General features: G+C 39.8%; 1 protein-coding gene across 2 annotated transcripts in view; it reads right to left on the bottom strand.

Annotated features, from left to right (window-relative positions):
* Positions 1-15,354, bottom strand: part of POLA1 (DNA polymerase alpha 1, catalytic subunit) — a 289,862-nt gene extending 274,508 nt beyond the window's left edge. The window contains exons 1-4 of one of the 2 annotated variants that reach the window (XM_032389511.1): positions 15,176-15,354; positions 10,297-10,421; positions 7,536-7,632; positions 6,535-6,615 (exon numbers count right to left, since the gene is read on the bottom strand). In XM_032389511.1, the coding sequence (XP_032245402.1) occupies positions 6,535-6,615; positions 7,536-7,632; positions 10,297-10,421; positions 15,176-15,218 (346 nt within the window). In that variant the 5' untranslated portion in view covers positions 15,219-15,354. Of the gene's footprint in view, positions 1-6,534; positions 6,616-7,535; positions 7,633-10,296; positions 10,748-15,175 lie in introns of those variants that run through there. The other variant, XM_032389510.1, reaches the window with a different exon arrangement.
* Positions 15,355-16,778: the final 1,424 nt, after the last annotated feature.

The following is a 16,778-nucleotide window of genomic DNA, read 5'->3' as shown; positions in this document are numbered from 1 at the left end:
TTTTTTTGTTTTTTTCCCAAGAGAAATAAAATGATCAAGCTCATCTGGAACCAGGGGATTAGTCTAGCAGCCTTCATGAGATCATCTTTTTAATGCTATCCTGAATCTGGCAGGAAAACTATGAAGAAATAGGATTACCAGTCATGGTAGTATAGCATCCTAATTTCCATCTTATGAGGAACAGCAACTACACACACACAATATGTTATAACAACACTAAATGGCACGGACACATCTGCTCAGTAAAGAACAACTTGTGCCATATGTTTTCTCTTACGGCCATGTGTAAATCACCTACGAATTCTTCTAATACTGTCAGTTTTACTCTCTCTTTCTGATCCATTCCAGAGAAATCTCTACCTCAAAAAGACCTAGAATGAATAGCTTATATAGTGTGGTAGTGGCGTAAGAATACTCAGACCAGATGAAATAGAAAATTGAATCCGGAAAAGACCAAATTACTTATGGCATTTAGCACATAATAAAGGTGGCATCTCCTATCACTGGGGAGAAGATGGACTTTTTAATAAGTAGTGCTGGCTACCCATCTGTAAAGAAGTAAGCCAGTATAAACACCAAATAAATCACAGATCAAAATTTTTAACATGAGAATATGCAAGACTTTAATAAAAAGGCAAGTTCCAGGGCATCTGGGTGGCACAGTCAGTTAAGCCTCCGACTTTTGATTTCAGCTCAGGTCATGATCTCAGGGTTGTGAGATGGAGCCCTGTATCGGGCTCTGTGCTGGGCATGGAACCTGCTTAAGATTCTCTTTCTCTCCCTCACTCTCTCTCCCCATCTCTTAAAAAAGGGGGGGGGGCAAGTTCCTTTGTAACCTGGGTGTGGGGAAAGTCTTTCTAACTGATTCAAAATCCATCTGCAAGAAAAAAAAAAACTGATAAATTCAATTACAACAGAAACAAGTTTAAAGACAAAACATGAGAAAATGTTTACAATGTTTTGCAGATAAAGGACCAATTTCTCTGATTAAAAAAATGCCCTGGATTTAAAAATCCCCCAAACCCAAAAGGAATGTGCACATAAAAAATATATAAACAGGGGCGCCTGGGTGGCTCAGTCGTTAAGGGACTGCCTTCGGCTCAGGTCATGATCCCAGGGTCCTGGGATCGAGCCCTGCATTAGGCTCCCTGCTCGGCGGGAAGCCTGCTTCTCCCTCTCCCTCTGCCTGCCGCTTGTGTTACCTCTCACTGTGTCTCTCTCTGTCAAACAAATACATAAAATCTTTAAATATATATATATATATATATATATACACAAACAGTTATGACGTTTTATGAAAAGAGGCTCAACCTCATGTGTAAAAGAAACACAAACGAAAAGCACACTGAACTGTCGTTTCTCGTGTATGGGAGTGGCAAGAGTCTCACAATGTACTCTGTTGGCAAGGCCATAGCAGTATAAACTGTTGGGAGATGGGAGTGTACAATGGGACAACTCCTAGAGCAATAGCTCATAAAACTTCACGTGCGTTTTCCTCTCTGAGCCAGCAATCCTCCTCCTAGGAATTTTCTCTGAGGAAAGCACCATATGCACCAAGTTATTCAATGCAGAATTACTTGTAAAAGCAAATTACTGAAAATCTAATTGACAACTCAGCGAAACCATTTGAATACACCATCATCATACATTTATACAGTAAAATACTATGCAACAATATAGAAACAAGTAAAAAAGAAAAAAGATCTCTATGTGCTAATATGGGATGATTTTCAGGATATCTTGCTAAGTGAAAAAAACACAAAGCACAAAAGCATCTATAGAAAAATATCTTCTGGGCGCCTGGGTGGCTCAGTTAGTTAAGCGACTGCCTTCGGCTCAGGTCATGATCCTGGAGTCCCAGGATCGAGTCCCGCATCGGGCTCCCTGCTCGGCAGGGAGTCTGCTTCTCCCTCTGACCCTCCCCCCTCTCATGCTCTCTCTCTCTCATTCTCTCTCTCAAATAAATAAATAAAATCTTTAAAAAATAAAAAAAAAAAAAAAAAAAAAAGAAAAATATCTTCTGTGTAAGAAAAAAGTAAATAGGGGCGCCTGGGTGGCTCAGTCATTAAGCAACTGCCTTCGGCTCAGGTCATGATCCCAGGGTCCTGGGATCGAGCCCCGCATCGGGCTCCCTGCTCTGCGGGAAGCCTGCTTCTCCCTCCCCTGCTTGTGTTCCCTCTCTCGCTGTGTCTCTGTCAAATAAATAAATAAAAATTTTTTAAAAAGTAAATAAAAATATATATACATAATTCCATTCCTGGGTAGATACCCCAAAGAACTGAAAACAGGTGTTCAAACACAAACTTGCACACAAATGTTTACAGCAGCACTATTCACAATAACCATAATGTGGAAACATCCCAAATTCCATCAACTAATAAATGGACAAACAATATGCAGTCTATCCATGCAATGGAATATTTTTCAGTCATAAAAAAGAATGAAGTACTAGTACATGCTACAACATAAGAGAAACTTGAAAACATCATGCTAAACAAAAGGAGCCAGGCACAAATGGTCACATATTTTATCATTCCATTTACCTGAAATATTCAAAATAGGCAAATCCATAGAGACTGAAAGACTAGTAGTTGCCAGGGGATCAGGGAAGGAAGATTGGGGAGTGACTGCTTAATGGATATGGGTTTCCACTCAGGGGGATAAAAATGTTCTGGAACTAGATAATGGTCATGGCTACAAGCACTGTTAATGTATTAAACATCACTTATGATAAATTGTACGTGTATTTAACCACAATAAAAAGGGCATTTTTTCATGTGCCTAAAAATGAAAAAGTTTGTAGGACATTTGTGAAAAATATAAGACAAGAGAAATAATTTTTTATTGAGATCATTTGGCAGTTTGGAAATAGAATATAATTGATGGTCAAAATGTTTAGAATACAAAATACAGGTCCTAATACAGGGTATCAAAAGAGAAGGTCAAAAGAGGTTTGAATAGCAAGGAAGGTTTCATAAGCAGGCTTTAATCTCACCATTGTAGGTTAGTAGTATCTAGAGAGAAGGACAAAAAGAAACATACAAAATAGGAGTCAACATTTGATGTAGAATCTTCCACAATTTTAGTGCTTCTGTTTATTTGTTTATTCATTTTCCTACTAATTTTTTTCATTAGGACTTAGTTAATATTTTCTGTCTCTATTTGAAAGCATGTCAGGGATTGGATCCACACCATAAAGAGTTGTCCTTTTACATCTATGCAAAACTCTACAATGTCTTCTAAGTCTTTAAAGTGGATTGCAAAATTCCATTTCCCTTCCTAAGATCTTGAGATCTTATTGGGCTCTCCTGGGAGACATTGAAACAGTTGGGACTTGTGGGAGAATGGTGGCAAAGCATGGAATAAAGACTTCCAAGACTAGCTCTCCTCCAGAATGCCAAGTCATCTCTTCACTGATGTATTACTGGGAAGAGATAACAAGATGACAATGGAAACACAAAGATGGCTCATTTACTCAACAAATGCTGCATACTTTCTCTGCACTTGCTACCGTGATTGGCACTGAGATGACTAGGACATGGGTCCTTTTCTCAATCACCTCCCTGTCCAGTGCAACCTAATTTACAGCCAACAAAAGTCATGTCCTGGTAAGTGACAGGACTCATTCAAAATGATACAGACAATGAACAACATAACCAGAACTCGAACAAAGGCCTCCTCAGTTCAGGGAGATAAAAAAGCAGACAGGCTCCTTTCGTTCTCTTCTTCATGGACACATTAAAAAATAGGAATACACAATTAGCCACACTGTGACCAAACGGTACCACTGTGTAGAGTTCCTATATTACACAGGTTGGCAGAAACAGAAAAGACGGTCCACATATTCTAACTTAACTAATGAATGAATAAATAACATCCTACATTTAAAAAATACACACATCCTTATTTTTTTGTAAAAGGAAAAACATGAAGGATAATCAGAAACTATTAAAAATGGTTCTATGGAAATGCGTAGAAATGAAGAAGTAGAAAGCACAGGGATAAGAATAAGATTTACCTGAGTCTATCTCAATATCGTTTTGGTTTTGAAATCATAAAAATGTTTTATAATATTCAAAAAATAAAATTAAAATGAAAGGATTTTGTAAAACCCTAATATGAATAAACACAAATGAATCTATAGAGTAAACTGATAAAATAGCATACAGAAAACAATTACTTCATACACCTTCCAAACACAATTCTCTAACTATACACCTTTACCAAGATATAAACCAAATAAAACTGCAAAGAAATTATAAACTTCATTTAGAAAGGTTGTCAGCAGACATGCTAGTTTAGTAGCTCTAAAATTTCTAAAATTATTTTGTGTCTATTTTAGAGGACAAGGGTTTTCACTGGGGTTGAAGGCAGACACAAATATAGAATTGGGGAAGATGAAGAAGAACCCTGTGGTGCTTTATCTGAATTGAATATATCAGTATGAAATCATGACATATATATAAAATCTCTGAATTCTGTTCACCAAAAGGGCCTACAAACTGTTACACCCCAGTAGCAAGGAGTACCACCCATCTTCCAGATCTGAATACCATTCTCCACTAAAGGAGCCATGACTCTTAGGGGAAATGGTTGATTCCAGGTCTGGGACAAGACTAATACAAGGAGACCTGGGACATCTTCTTGGCCCAGGAAGCATGGAAATGCTCAAAGACTGATGGTATCATGTCAAAAGGACACAGGAGGCAGCTCAAAGAGGCTCCCACTGCCAAATGTGGGATAATTTGAACATCACAAAAATAATGATAATGGATACTGAACTGTAACCGTAATTTTCAGCCCACGAGTTTGAAGTGATCATTTTAAAAAGGAGAGAAAAAATCATCAATAGATGCTGAAAGCATTGGGTGATAGCTGGTAGCTGGTAGGGAAAAGAGACACACAGTCTCAAATTATCACCCCATATTTACATTAATACAAAGGTTGAAAGGTAGCTTTATAAGGAAGAGATCTGACAAACATCATTTTAACCAAGAGGTCAAACTTAGTATCACCAAGAATGGGACAAAGTGACCTTATGTGCCCCCGATAAGATCTGTGGGAAGGACACAACTTCATCAATATCATATTTTTGTCAGGATATTTAACCTGACTCTACGCACCAAGAAGCAATCAGGCAAATCCCAGACCATGGGACATTGAACAAAACCAGCCCAGCCCCTTCAAAGATGTCAAGGTCATGAAAGACCAAAAAAAAAAAAAAAAGAAAAAAAAGCCAGAGGGGCAGGAGGAGAGGGATGGCACTATTCCACACTAAATAAGACTCAAGAGACATAAAAACTAAAGTGGACTCTGCATCTGAAAAAAACAGAGATCATTTTGGGCTAAATAGGGAAATCTTAATATGAACCAACATATTAGATGATACTATGAGAAGGGTACTGTGGCTAAGTAGACAAGCATCCTTGTTCTTAGGAGGTCACCGATGAAGCATGTAGAGGTGAAGTGCCATGGTGTTTATAACTTACTTTGAAATAAGTTGACCAAAATAAAATAAAGTCTGTTTGTATACAGTTGAGAAGGGGGAAGAAGAAAGTAAACAAATGTAGAAAATGTTAAAAATCCACAATTTAGGGCCCAGACTTTCTGAAAAGGGCAAGATAGCACAGATTTTAGGCTTTGTGGCCACGTATGTCTGTCTGGTGCTATGGCGTGTTCTTCTCTGCATTTTTCTCTTTTTTTAAAACACTTTTCAAAAATGAAAAACCATTCTGAGTTGGGGAGCTACACAGTAACAGGCATGATTTCCTTCTGGGGTAATGAAAATGTGAGACTGATTGTGGTGATGGCTACCCAACTCTGTGACTACAGTAAACACCATCGAAATGTACACTTTAAATAGTTGCATTGTATGGGATGTGAATTACAGCTCAATAAAGCTGTTTAAAATAAACTGGCTGTGAGTGGGCCATAGTTTGCTGACCCAGGATCTACAATGGTGATAATAATGAAGCAAATCAAAAAAACAAATACTAAAGATAATTTCCCCTTCACATTTTACAGAAACTAAATCAGGCTCGTTTACTCAAAAAAAAATGTTTTGCCAATGATTATGTAGCTAAGAAAATCTGACGCATTCATTTATATCATTTTAAATTTTGATTAGACAAAGCAAGTTGATTACTAAACCTTATTATTGTACTGTACTACTATCAAAGAGCTAAAATTTTAAGTACATCAATTCAGCAGGAATTAAAAGACATCACTTATTGCTGCAGCTCTCAAAATCAGCAAGTCTAAAATGACCACAGAACTGAAATTCGAAAATAAGTAAAAGCGCAAACTCTCTGGATGATAAAGACATGAAACTTCATTTCGTGGTGTTGTTTTTGCCTTTTACATTTAATTTTTGACATAACTATGCTTCTCTCAATATTACAACATATTCTACACCTAAAAACAATTGTGGTAGGTCCTTTTCCTTTAAAGGAAACTGTCAAAGTACCAAGTCATCTCAAATTTTGATTCTTTCAATCTCAAAACGGCACTCTCTTGAAAACAAAATATAGGTACCTTTCTCATGAGAATCAAGGGCATCGTCTTCAAGGTCATCATCAAAAATCTCTCGGCCATCTTCCACATAGCCGATACCATCTGCAGGAACAAAATTTAAAATTGGGATCAAGTTTCTAAAAGTGGCCAGTAATATTTTAGACACAACAACAACAAAAACACCTTTTATACCTACTCAGATGTTCTCCTGGCCTGTGCCATTTTTAAGTGCAGCAGAATCCTGTTCAGACAGGTATGAGATGAAACACAGCATCTACATAGCAGGTTTGCTGTGTCAAAACCAAAGGAAATATGCTATGCCCATCTAGGTGAGCTAGGGAAATGATTTGGCCCACAGCATCAAAGTCTGCCACAACAGGATGCTTAACAGTAGTTTTACTCTACCAAAAGAATAAAAAGCAAAAGAATCAAGATCACAGAAGCCCAGAAAAGCACCTCAGTCTATGAGGGGAAACTGGCAATATGGCTAAGTCCAACTACAGAAATAGAAACATAAATATGGTCGCAGGTGCAATCCACACCGCTCCCCATGGTCAGCAGGCGCATGCCCAACAAGTCACACTGGACAAGCAGGAACCAGTGACTTTCGACATAGGTTGTAAGAACATCAGGACCAGCCTCTATCTGGTGCTTTCGACTGTCCAAGTTACTCTTCACGCATATAGTTTCGTGTAATCCTCACAGCCACTCTGTGCAATAGACAGTTTTCTTATCCCCACATCACCTGAGGATACCCCACAGGCACGTGGTTCTGCCAATTCCTACAAAGTCATTTCATGGAGGATTTACCTGAGGTATGTGCCTGGATTCTCCAAAATACCCCCAAATAAACTTTCTATTGTACTCCCTCCACACTCTCAAATAATTTGAGAAAAATCTGAACCAACAGTACCATCTTAACAGTGTCTTACATCTGCTCATGCAAAGCATCAACTCTACCACATAAGACTAGATGAAAAGCAACTAAAACAATGCCTAGGAGGCAATTTCTTCCCACATACCATCATCCACGATCCAGTCATCATCCTGGCGGGCCTGAACCAGCTTCGAATACTGTTCTTCATCAACTTCTTCATAAACACTTGTGAAGTCCTCAACCTGCCATCATACAAGTTTAAGCTTCCAATGGAGTTAAAGTGTTAAACAATTCTGATGAAAAATTGTCAAATTGAAACTGGAATGGCAGCCTGAAGGAGTAGCTGCAACCAAATCATGAGTTCTGACATTCAACACCACTACCAGGTTTTCCTTAAATAGACATCAATTAACTTAGTATTCCTTTTAGGTGGGTGTTAACACAAGATATTAAATGATTCCATTAGCATAATATACTTGTCACACCATCAATTACTCATCTACTTCATAAAAAACAAACTGAATTATAGCCAATTCTTTGTTAGCTGCTTTGGGGATTATTCACTTATAACTTCTAGACTGGTTTCTCCTGTACTTAGCAAACTCGTAAGGCATGCCAACTCCCTCTCCCCTAGCTGATGTTGCCCTGCAAACTGACAATTTTAGTAACTATTCAACCAAATGTAGTTCAAAAGGAAACTCTCCCCCACCTCAAATCAGCAAAATAAGCGAAAACAAGCATACTCTCTATTCTACGGGTACACTAGAAATAATTTTTTGAGTGATCCCTATCTGTATTACCACTGATCCCCTACCATTCTCAGGTCTTGAGACTGCAAACACTGAAATGCTGAGCTGTGTGAAGGGGAAGTCCTCCAATAACATGAGCTGCCCAACTGCCAGAGGGCCAGAACGCTGGTATCTCTTGGCATGAAGAGAGCAGACCACCTCAGCACAGTTTAAGCAACAAGCAGAACAGAAGCACACGACTCAGCTGCCATCGACTGACCCAGATGAGAATTTGGTGGGCTGCTTAGAAGAACTCATAGATACGGATTAAAAATTGCCCCTTCTCTCCAGAGTTCAAGTGGGTAGCGGGTAGAGGAAACGACTAACCCCAGCGGAAGAGCTAAGAGTCCAGGAAAAATCACTGGGACACAGAGCTTCGAGAACCCAATGGGTAGAGCTGACTGGACTCCTGCCACAGCTACAAGACTTATAACAATTACAGGATCAGGCTTAGTTTTCACCTGCTGTTTAATCTGTTCTATAGGGATCACAGGCAAATGTTGATCTAGCATTTCATCATCTGATAATAAAAACTACCTGCCCTACCAAATTAAGTTTTTGACAACCCAAACACAAACTAGTCCAATTAATATTACTCTACTGACCAATTTTCTTTTGGCAGGGGAAGGGAACCGGCAGGATGATTTTTGTTGAAGTCCATGAGGCATTCTTTGTGTCTTATTTAAGCAACTCACTTCTATACTATCAAAAAGATACCAGAAAACTACCTTAGAAAAACATTTTGAGTAAAAAGTCATTTTGACTGTCAAAAAAAAAAAAAAAACTGCTACTGCTTGGCATGAACTCTCAGAGCCATGCAATTAACATGAGTGATTAGAGGGAAATCAGTCACATTGTGTCAACATCTGAAATGCCCCCACACAACTCCTTTATAGAAGTACCTACATTAAAAATGCTTTACTCCTGCTTTACTATAATCCTTTTAGCAACCCTTTGTGATCTGGTTGACTCACTTAACTCGAGTGAATGATGCCAAATGACAAAAATCTTCTACTTTCTTAATTGCACAACACAGTATACAGGCCATGGTTAAATATGCATATTCTGAAGCCAGACTGCCTGTGCTCAAATCAAGGCTCTGCCACTGTGACCTCAGGATTCTCACCTATGAAATGCTGTTAATCACAGTATCTAACTTTTCATGATTACTGGAAAGATTAAATAAACGAACATATTTGTAAAAGCACTTAGAACAGCGTTCACTAAAAAAGTATAGCAGCAGTTGCTGTTATCATTTTTTCCTCGGATGAATTAATCACTTTCAAGCCCTGAGGCAGCTGAGATACTCAGGGAGCACGTTGAAGGTAAAGCCAGACAATGCTGTGTTAGATGGTAACCACTCTGGTTTTTGTTTTGTTTTTTACCTGCAAGTCATCAACAGTAGTTAGAGGAAAACAGCCAAAAGGGCATCATATTCAATCTTACACACAGGACACAGCAGAAGTAAGGCCCAAGTCCTCACCCACTACAGATGAAATTAGGAACAGTTTTCTCCAAGGAGAAGCGTGCTTAGCTAGACTGCTCACTACCTTAAGAGTAAAGTAAAAGCATTTCTAAGTTCCCCCAACAAAGCTATGAAACTTACCAAAGCTGCAGTGTGCTGTTTTTTTTTAAGATTTTTATTTATCTAAGAGAGTAAGAGAGAGCGAGAGAGAGAGAGAGAGAGAGAGAGAGAGAGAACGCGCACGCACACGAGGGGGGAGGGGCAGAGGGAGAGGGAGAAGCAGGCTCCCCTGCAGAACTGGATCCCAGGACCCCGGGATTGTGACCTGAGCCAAAGGCAGACCCTTAACCGCTTAACCGACCGAGCCACCAGGCACCCCATGCAGTGGGCTTAATAAGGAAAAAAATGTATAGCTACTTTCATTTCAGAATTTAACAGCATCTGTAAAGGGCCTTACAGGAACTTAAAGAGCCAAATAGTTGATACAATGTATAAATCTACTTCATGCTCATGCTTGTTCCATAGTAAGAAATTACTCTTACAAGCACAAAATACATGCATATTTCTAATCAATGACAAAGGGGACATAAAATACCTACAGGCTATGAATTAGATGAAGCACAGAAGAAAAAACAAAAAAAATGGTTACTTACTTCATATTTATACTTCTCACCAGCTTTAGCCCTTTTCAGTCTTTCTAGAGCTTCCTGGCGCCCTCTCCTTGATTTCTTTTCTCGCCGGGATCTAGAAGCTATAAAACTCCCTGAATCTGACACAGCTGAAAAAAAAGCCAAGTTTACATGAGATGTTACAAAATTGTCAGCCATCTTCCCTCAGTTACAGGAACATTTCTAGTCAACAGTAACACTTTAATACACAAATGGATACTTTTCATAGTGTAGATGGTTCTTGAAGGTCATGGTCATATAGCTCCTGTGACTCCAGAAATTTTCTCTAAGACCCAGTTAAAACAACTGTTATTTTTTTTCCTCCAAAAAGAGCAAAATTCCAAATTCAACTGATATCTTATGAAGACAGTAGAGAAAAGAGATCAGTCATTAGTCCATAACCTTTCCATTAGAAATGACAGGCCATAAGTAGAGTTATAAAAGAAGGACAATTCATTTTGTATTCTATTAATCAAAATTTGAAAAACTTTATTTTTTAAAGCTTATTTTTTAATTTGTGCTTTTTAAAGATTTTATTTATTTGATACAGACACAGAGAGAGAAAGCACAAGGAAGGGCAGAGGGAGAAGCAGACTCCCCGCTGAGCAGGGAGCCCGACGCGGGGCTCAATCCTAGGCCCTGAGATCATGACCCAAGCTGAAGGCAGGCGCCCAACTGACTGAGCCACCCAGGCGCCCCCAAAATTTGAAAGGCTTTAAAGGAGCATCTGCTCTTTGCAAAGTACTGGGCGCTCTGAAAGACAAAAAGATCAGCAAGACTTGTTTTCTGTACTCACAGAACTTATAATCTAAAATGGGAGATAAGTAGCAACTAACTCAAAAACAATCTTTAGAATACATGCCCTAACAAAGGTTCAGATAAAGTATTTGGAATTTCAAAGCAGGGATAAAGTGGGGGGTTGGGAGAATTTAAAAACATGGCTCTGAAGAGATTCTTGATTCCTTCACTGATTTCCAGGCCTCAGTCACTTGGTTAGGACATAGGATGATAATGCAAAATTACAAAGATTAAAATGTATTTTGTCAAAAATTACTGGAATACCAGAAGGCCTCAGTGTTCATTCATTCAACTTTTGAATTACTCATGCTTTTGGTCATTATAAACTGACCACCACACACATATACTGAAGAGTTCATCCACAAAACTAAGACTTTCATTTACCAGCTGATGAATAACCAAGTCAAGCAAGACAGTGCTGACTGCCATTTTGGCTTAGGACGATTGCCATCTATGTCTGTGAAACTGACTTTTTTTACTGTATTTGGTGCTAACTATTTCATAAAAAGAAGGAGGCACAGAAAAGAAGTATTGATAAGATGCATCCTAAAAGCTCCAACCCCTCTGGAACGTTCATAACAACATTCAACTCATGGACAAAACGTTTGACTGAAATAGAAGATTCAATTTAAAGAACAAGTACCAAATGCTGACAATAAACTGTTGGAAACTAAATCTTACAGGTGAAGCATAATTAGAGATTTTATTTTTTTTCTAGCTTTCTGGAAATGAATCTCTCTTGAACATCTCAGTCTATTGTTTGACTTTCGCATTTGACTTTTAAATCCATTTTCAGAAAGGCATTAAGTAAAAATTAAGGAATGCAGGTACTTAATGATGACAGCCACAAAATCTTGGGCGTCACTCAAATGATTTCAAAAAATCATGAGCAGGTCTACATGAAAAGGCTTCGGAGATTACTGGGCATGACCACTGAGAGTGAAAAGTTGGCCTTAGTATATTCTCTTAAAGATGCCGTCGACCCCTTTAGTAGACTCTCTTGACAAAATGTATAGTTCTTCAAATGGACTTACTTCACAGGCAACAATGTGCCATTCTACAGGGTTTGGGGTACAATTACAGGAAGGAAGAGTTGCCTATCCTTAAGGGAACTCACAGTCAAATAAAGCAAAAGGACCTGAGGCTCCTACCATCATACAGACATGATGCCACAGAAGAGGTAAGGACAAGTTACTGAGGAAACACAGAAAAGAATGCTAATTTTGTCTGAGAAATTAGGGAAGGCTTCACAGGGGAGGTATCCAACACAGACCCAGAAAGAGCATTAGAATTTTACCATCAGAGTATAGGGGAAAGGGGGCAGAAGCACAGAAAAAAGCATGAGCCAAATTACAAAGGGATGAAACTGCAAGGTGTATTCAGAAACTGAGAGAAAGTCAGTATGGAAGGTAAATCTTACATAGAGTGCAGAGTGGGAGAACAGGAGATTAGGGAGAAGCAGCACAATCTGACTCCACCACTTACTGGGACACATGAGACCACCAGTTAACATCTCTGAGCTACAGTGACCAGATGCCTTGTTGTTGGTTTTTAAGCTGCCTGGCACCTGAACCTGTTTGTGAAATCCCCTCCTTATAAACCTAATGGGACTCAGAGCCCAAGTACCATTATAGAAGTTGAAAAAGCAGACACTCTTTCCCACACACCCTTGCAGCTAGGGCATGAACATATAAAATAGGCTCTATCAATTAGGAACACCTGCTCAGACTTTACATCACAAGCTAGTGTCAGAAGGAAAGTGGCTAATGGAAGATTCTAGAAGTAGCAACAGCTGCAAGAGGATTACTTGGAGTCACAGAGCCAGCAATGTCCCAAGGTACAAACTATAACATCAAGTACTTGGCCATGGCTGGCAACGACCTCCTCACTAGACCAGTTTTGTGGCACAACTTTAATCACCGTTCCTGGCTAAGCAGCACCCCCCCCCAAATGATTCTCCAGTCCACCTGGAGTTTCTTTGAACAACACAATATCCTTCTAATCCCTAAAACACTTAAAATAAATTCCTTCTTTTCTATTTACATCAGCTAGAGTTGGCTCCTGTAGCTTACACCTAAGGACTCTGACTAATGCAGAGCCTCAGGGTCCTCATCTGTGAAATGGGGATAATCATATCTGCTTCATTAAGTTAAGGATCAAATGAAGATCCTTGGCTTACTTTGTACTCAGCAATACAGAATCTCATTTAATGTATGTGTATATGTGTACAGATGCAGGGGAGACACACACACAAACACACACAACCCACACACACCACACCCAGCAATACCATGGTCTAGCTTTTAGAAAGCAAAAATAAAGCAAAGTGGTTTTCTCAGAGAAGCCTCAATATAGCACCACACATAATTAGCTCTTTACCATCTCAACTCCAGGAAGACAGAAACTATGTCCAGCTTACCTACCATTTTAACAGTGTAACACCAGAGCCTGGCAGAATGCCTATACCTAGTAGGTACATAATAAGTATTTGCTGAATGAACAAATGAATAAACCACTGTACCTGCTTTTTTAAATCATTAAACTCTCCCTGATCCCTTTTCATATGTAATAATAGCTAGTTATAGACCTTTCAACTTTTCACTGCCATTGTCAGGTACCCCACCTTCTAATACCTAAGAGAAAAAAGGCCTAGAATTTCCTTCTTGGAATGTGTCCAATGCTTCGTGTAGGTAAGTTAACAAAAAAAAAAAACATGAAAAAAATCCATTATGAAAGTTTAAATATTTGGTTCAAAATTACCATCTGAAGTACCCCCACCCTCCCCAAAAGCAGACAGACACTAGCCTCCAACAGTCTTTCAGGTAACAATCTTTCCACTCTTTAAGGGAAAAATTCCAGTCACAAGTCTCCAGCAACTACTTAATCAACACCATGACTTAAGAGAGGTCTCAAGATTACACAGTATCCTCCAAAGAGTGATTTCTTGATGTTCACAGATGACGTACCGTTTTTAGGGTGAAGAAAGATACCCTAGGGGCAAATCACTGATGGAGGGCTGCAAAGGCTGTTCACATACTCACATCCGACATCTCATTTGTAATCCAGGCTAGACGACTCTCCAAAACAAATTGTCTTAAAAATGAGAGACTAGAAGAAATTGATATCTGTGATTCAGAACTAGGTGAATGCAAAGGAAGCTGATTAGAAAGCAAGTTCTCATTAATGGAGATGTATCTGAGTGACAGGAGATGTACCTTGAGCTAAGAAAGTGAAGCATCTGATTTTAAGTCAGAAGTTCACTAAAGTCACACTTTAGTTGAACACAGTTCAAAAATCAGAAATCAGACAAAGCCATTTACATTTTTGTATTCTATTTTTGGAAATAAAAGATTACCACTGAAAACGGAGTCATATACAGGGCATCCCGAATGCTGATGCAATTTTTTTTTTGAAACTTCACCAAAGATGACTAGATCGTGAACCCTATTTCTATACAGCACTTGACGAACTTTCTATAGAATTTGAAAGAAAAAACTGTTAATGCATGAGGTTGAAACCCATTACCTAAAAAGACAAAACGCATTTGTATCTTCTGGTGACAGTCCTGAGACCTTCTTTCCTGCTGAATTACTATGAAAATTTCCCTGTGAGTTTCTACAGAAAGGGTGCGCATCCGTTCTGTCCTAGCCCTCAAAGAGATACTTGGGGCCAGAGTTGTTAGATACTCTGAACCAAGACTGTGCCCCACTGGAGCCACTCTGATGAAGGTGTGCCCAGCACGTGGAACGCAGTCACCAAAAGAAATAACAAGAAAATGCAAACTAGTGCGGAGACCAGCAGTGACACAGGCCCTGCAAGGGATGCGTTCTGGTTTTCCAGGAGCAAACGGCCCTGCGAGGAAGCCCCACCCGACACCAAATGGGTCCCAGCCGGGGACAACCGAGGTCCGCGCCCAAAAGGACCCGTCAGGCGACCCGGACGCGCGCCTCCCTAAGAAAAAAAATAAAAAAAAAAAAAAAGACCTCTCCAGAGCTCTCACCACCCGCAATCATGCCACGGTCCCTGCACTCCCACCCGGTACCCCGCACGCGGCGTCGTCCCTCACCGCTCGACCCTAGGTCGCAGTCCTCGCCGTTCACGGGCGCCATGGTCCTGAAGTATCCCGATTCCGCGCCAACCAGCCCGAAACTGGCGCGGCGGCCGAGACAGGCGCCAGGCTGAAAACCAATCAGAGGCTCCGGAGGCTGCGGACTTCCGCCCGGAAGGCCACTGACGTGCCGCGCCGCGCCGCGCCCCGCCCCCGGCCTTCCCGCGGACGCGAGTTTGGCGCCCTGTTATGACCCCTTAGGGAAAAAGCTCGAGTGACTGGGAGGCCGAGGAGAGCGGGAAAAAGAAGCGGCCGGGCGCTGGAAAGGAGCCGCCAGGAAGCTCGCTGCGCAGGCGCACCCATGCTGATGGGAAAAGATTTGGGCCCGTTAGAGTAGGGGCTTTCTGGTTCTGAGAGGTGATTTTCCTAGAAAAAAGACGCGGGCGGGCAGTAGGATGGGCGTGGTTGGACCGGTTTCCCCTGAGCCTTGGGAAAGCGACTGCCTCCTGCTGCGCACTCTGAGTCTTGCCTGATAACTTTGCTTCTTAGCGTGTAAACACAGTAGCTGTGTGATTTATAGATATAAATGTGTGTATGTATACATATGTATGTATATATATATATAAAGCACTATCTTACCTTGTTGACCAAAAGAAGCATCACCAATAAGGGGCAATCATATGCCTCCTTATGTGATGCACTTGGAAAAGGGAACAACATCACCTATATAATCTTCTTGCAAAAAATTAACCTGAATCTAACCATGAAGAAACAATCAGATATATTAAAAGCATAGGACGGTCTATAAAACATCTGGCCCGGACTCTTGCAAAATGTCACTGTTACGAAAGAAAAAAAAGGGCATTATATGCTCGTATTCTGTACAATGCATATATGTATCTCATTTTATATTTTTCCAAATAGGTATAACATTTTTATACATGTGCCTGCCCCACATTTGTAATATTTTTTCCTACATTTTTGCCAACATACTGTTGCTCTCTTCCTCACGTGACAATTTTATAATATAATTTTCTCTAAAGAGAATATAAAGATAATTCAATCTGTCCTCCAGCATGGCTGATCAATGTTTGTTTCTTAACTTCTGATTTTTTTTGAAATTTTTCTTTCAGTTTTATACCATTACTTAATATCATGTTAGGATATGATCCATATGTTATGATACATAGCACTTAGTAATTCACACTTAGATCCACTATTATTTAAAGCACTAGTACAGATTTATGCCTATACTTTCCCTTTAAAGAAATTGTTGCAACTTTGATATTTTAAAGTTTATTCCTAACAGGAGAGAACTGTTTTGGCTAGGCATTAATAAGAACCAAATCTTTCCTTTACAGCATCACATGTCTGATCATTTTCCACATGCCACCTTAGAACTCTAAGCATTTCACATCTTGTTTCTCTTTCATGACCCACATACTTCCAGGAGCCAGGACCTGTAGGACACTTTCATATTATGATATCACTTCTGGCCCTGCACATTCAGGTAAAAACTCCAAGTCAGCACAGTGGAGTAGGAATATTCCTGGGAGCTATTCCTACACCAGGAGGTCTATCAGTATCTTAAATATAATGAGAGTGCTTTCAACTGACATAG

The sequence above is a fragment of the Phoca vitulina genome, unplaced genomic scaffold, assembly GCF_004348235.1.
Source record: "Phoca vitulina isolate PV1807 unplaced genomic scaffold, GSC_HSeal_1.0 scaffold55, whole genome shotgun sequence".
NCBI lineage: Eukaryota > Metazoa > Chordata > Mammalia > Carnivora > Phocidae > Phoca > Phoca vitulina.
Note: the sequence above shows the minus strand (reverse complement) of the source record. Positions and strands in the feature narration are given on the sequence as shown.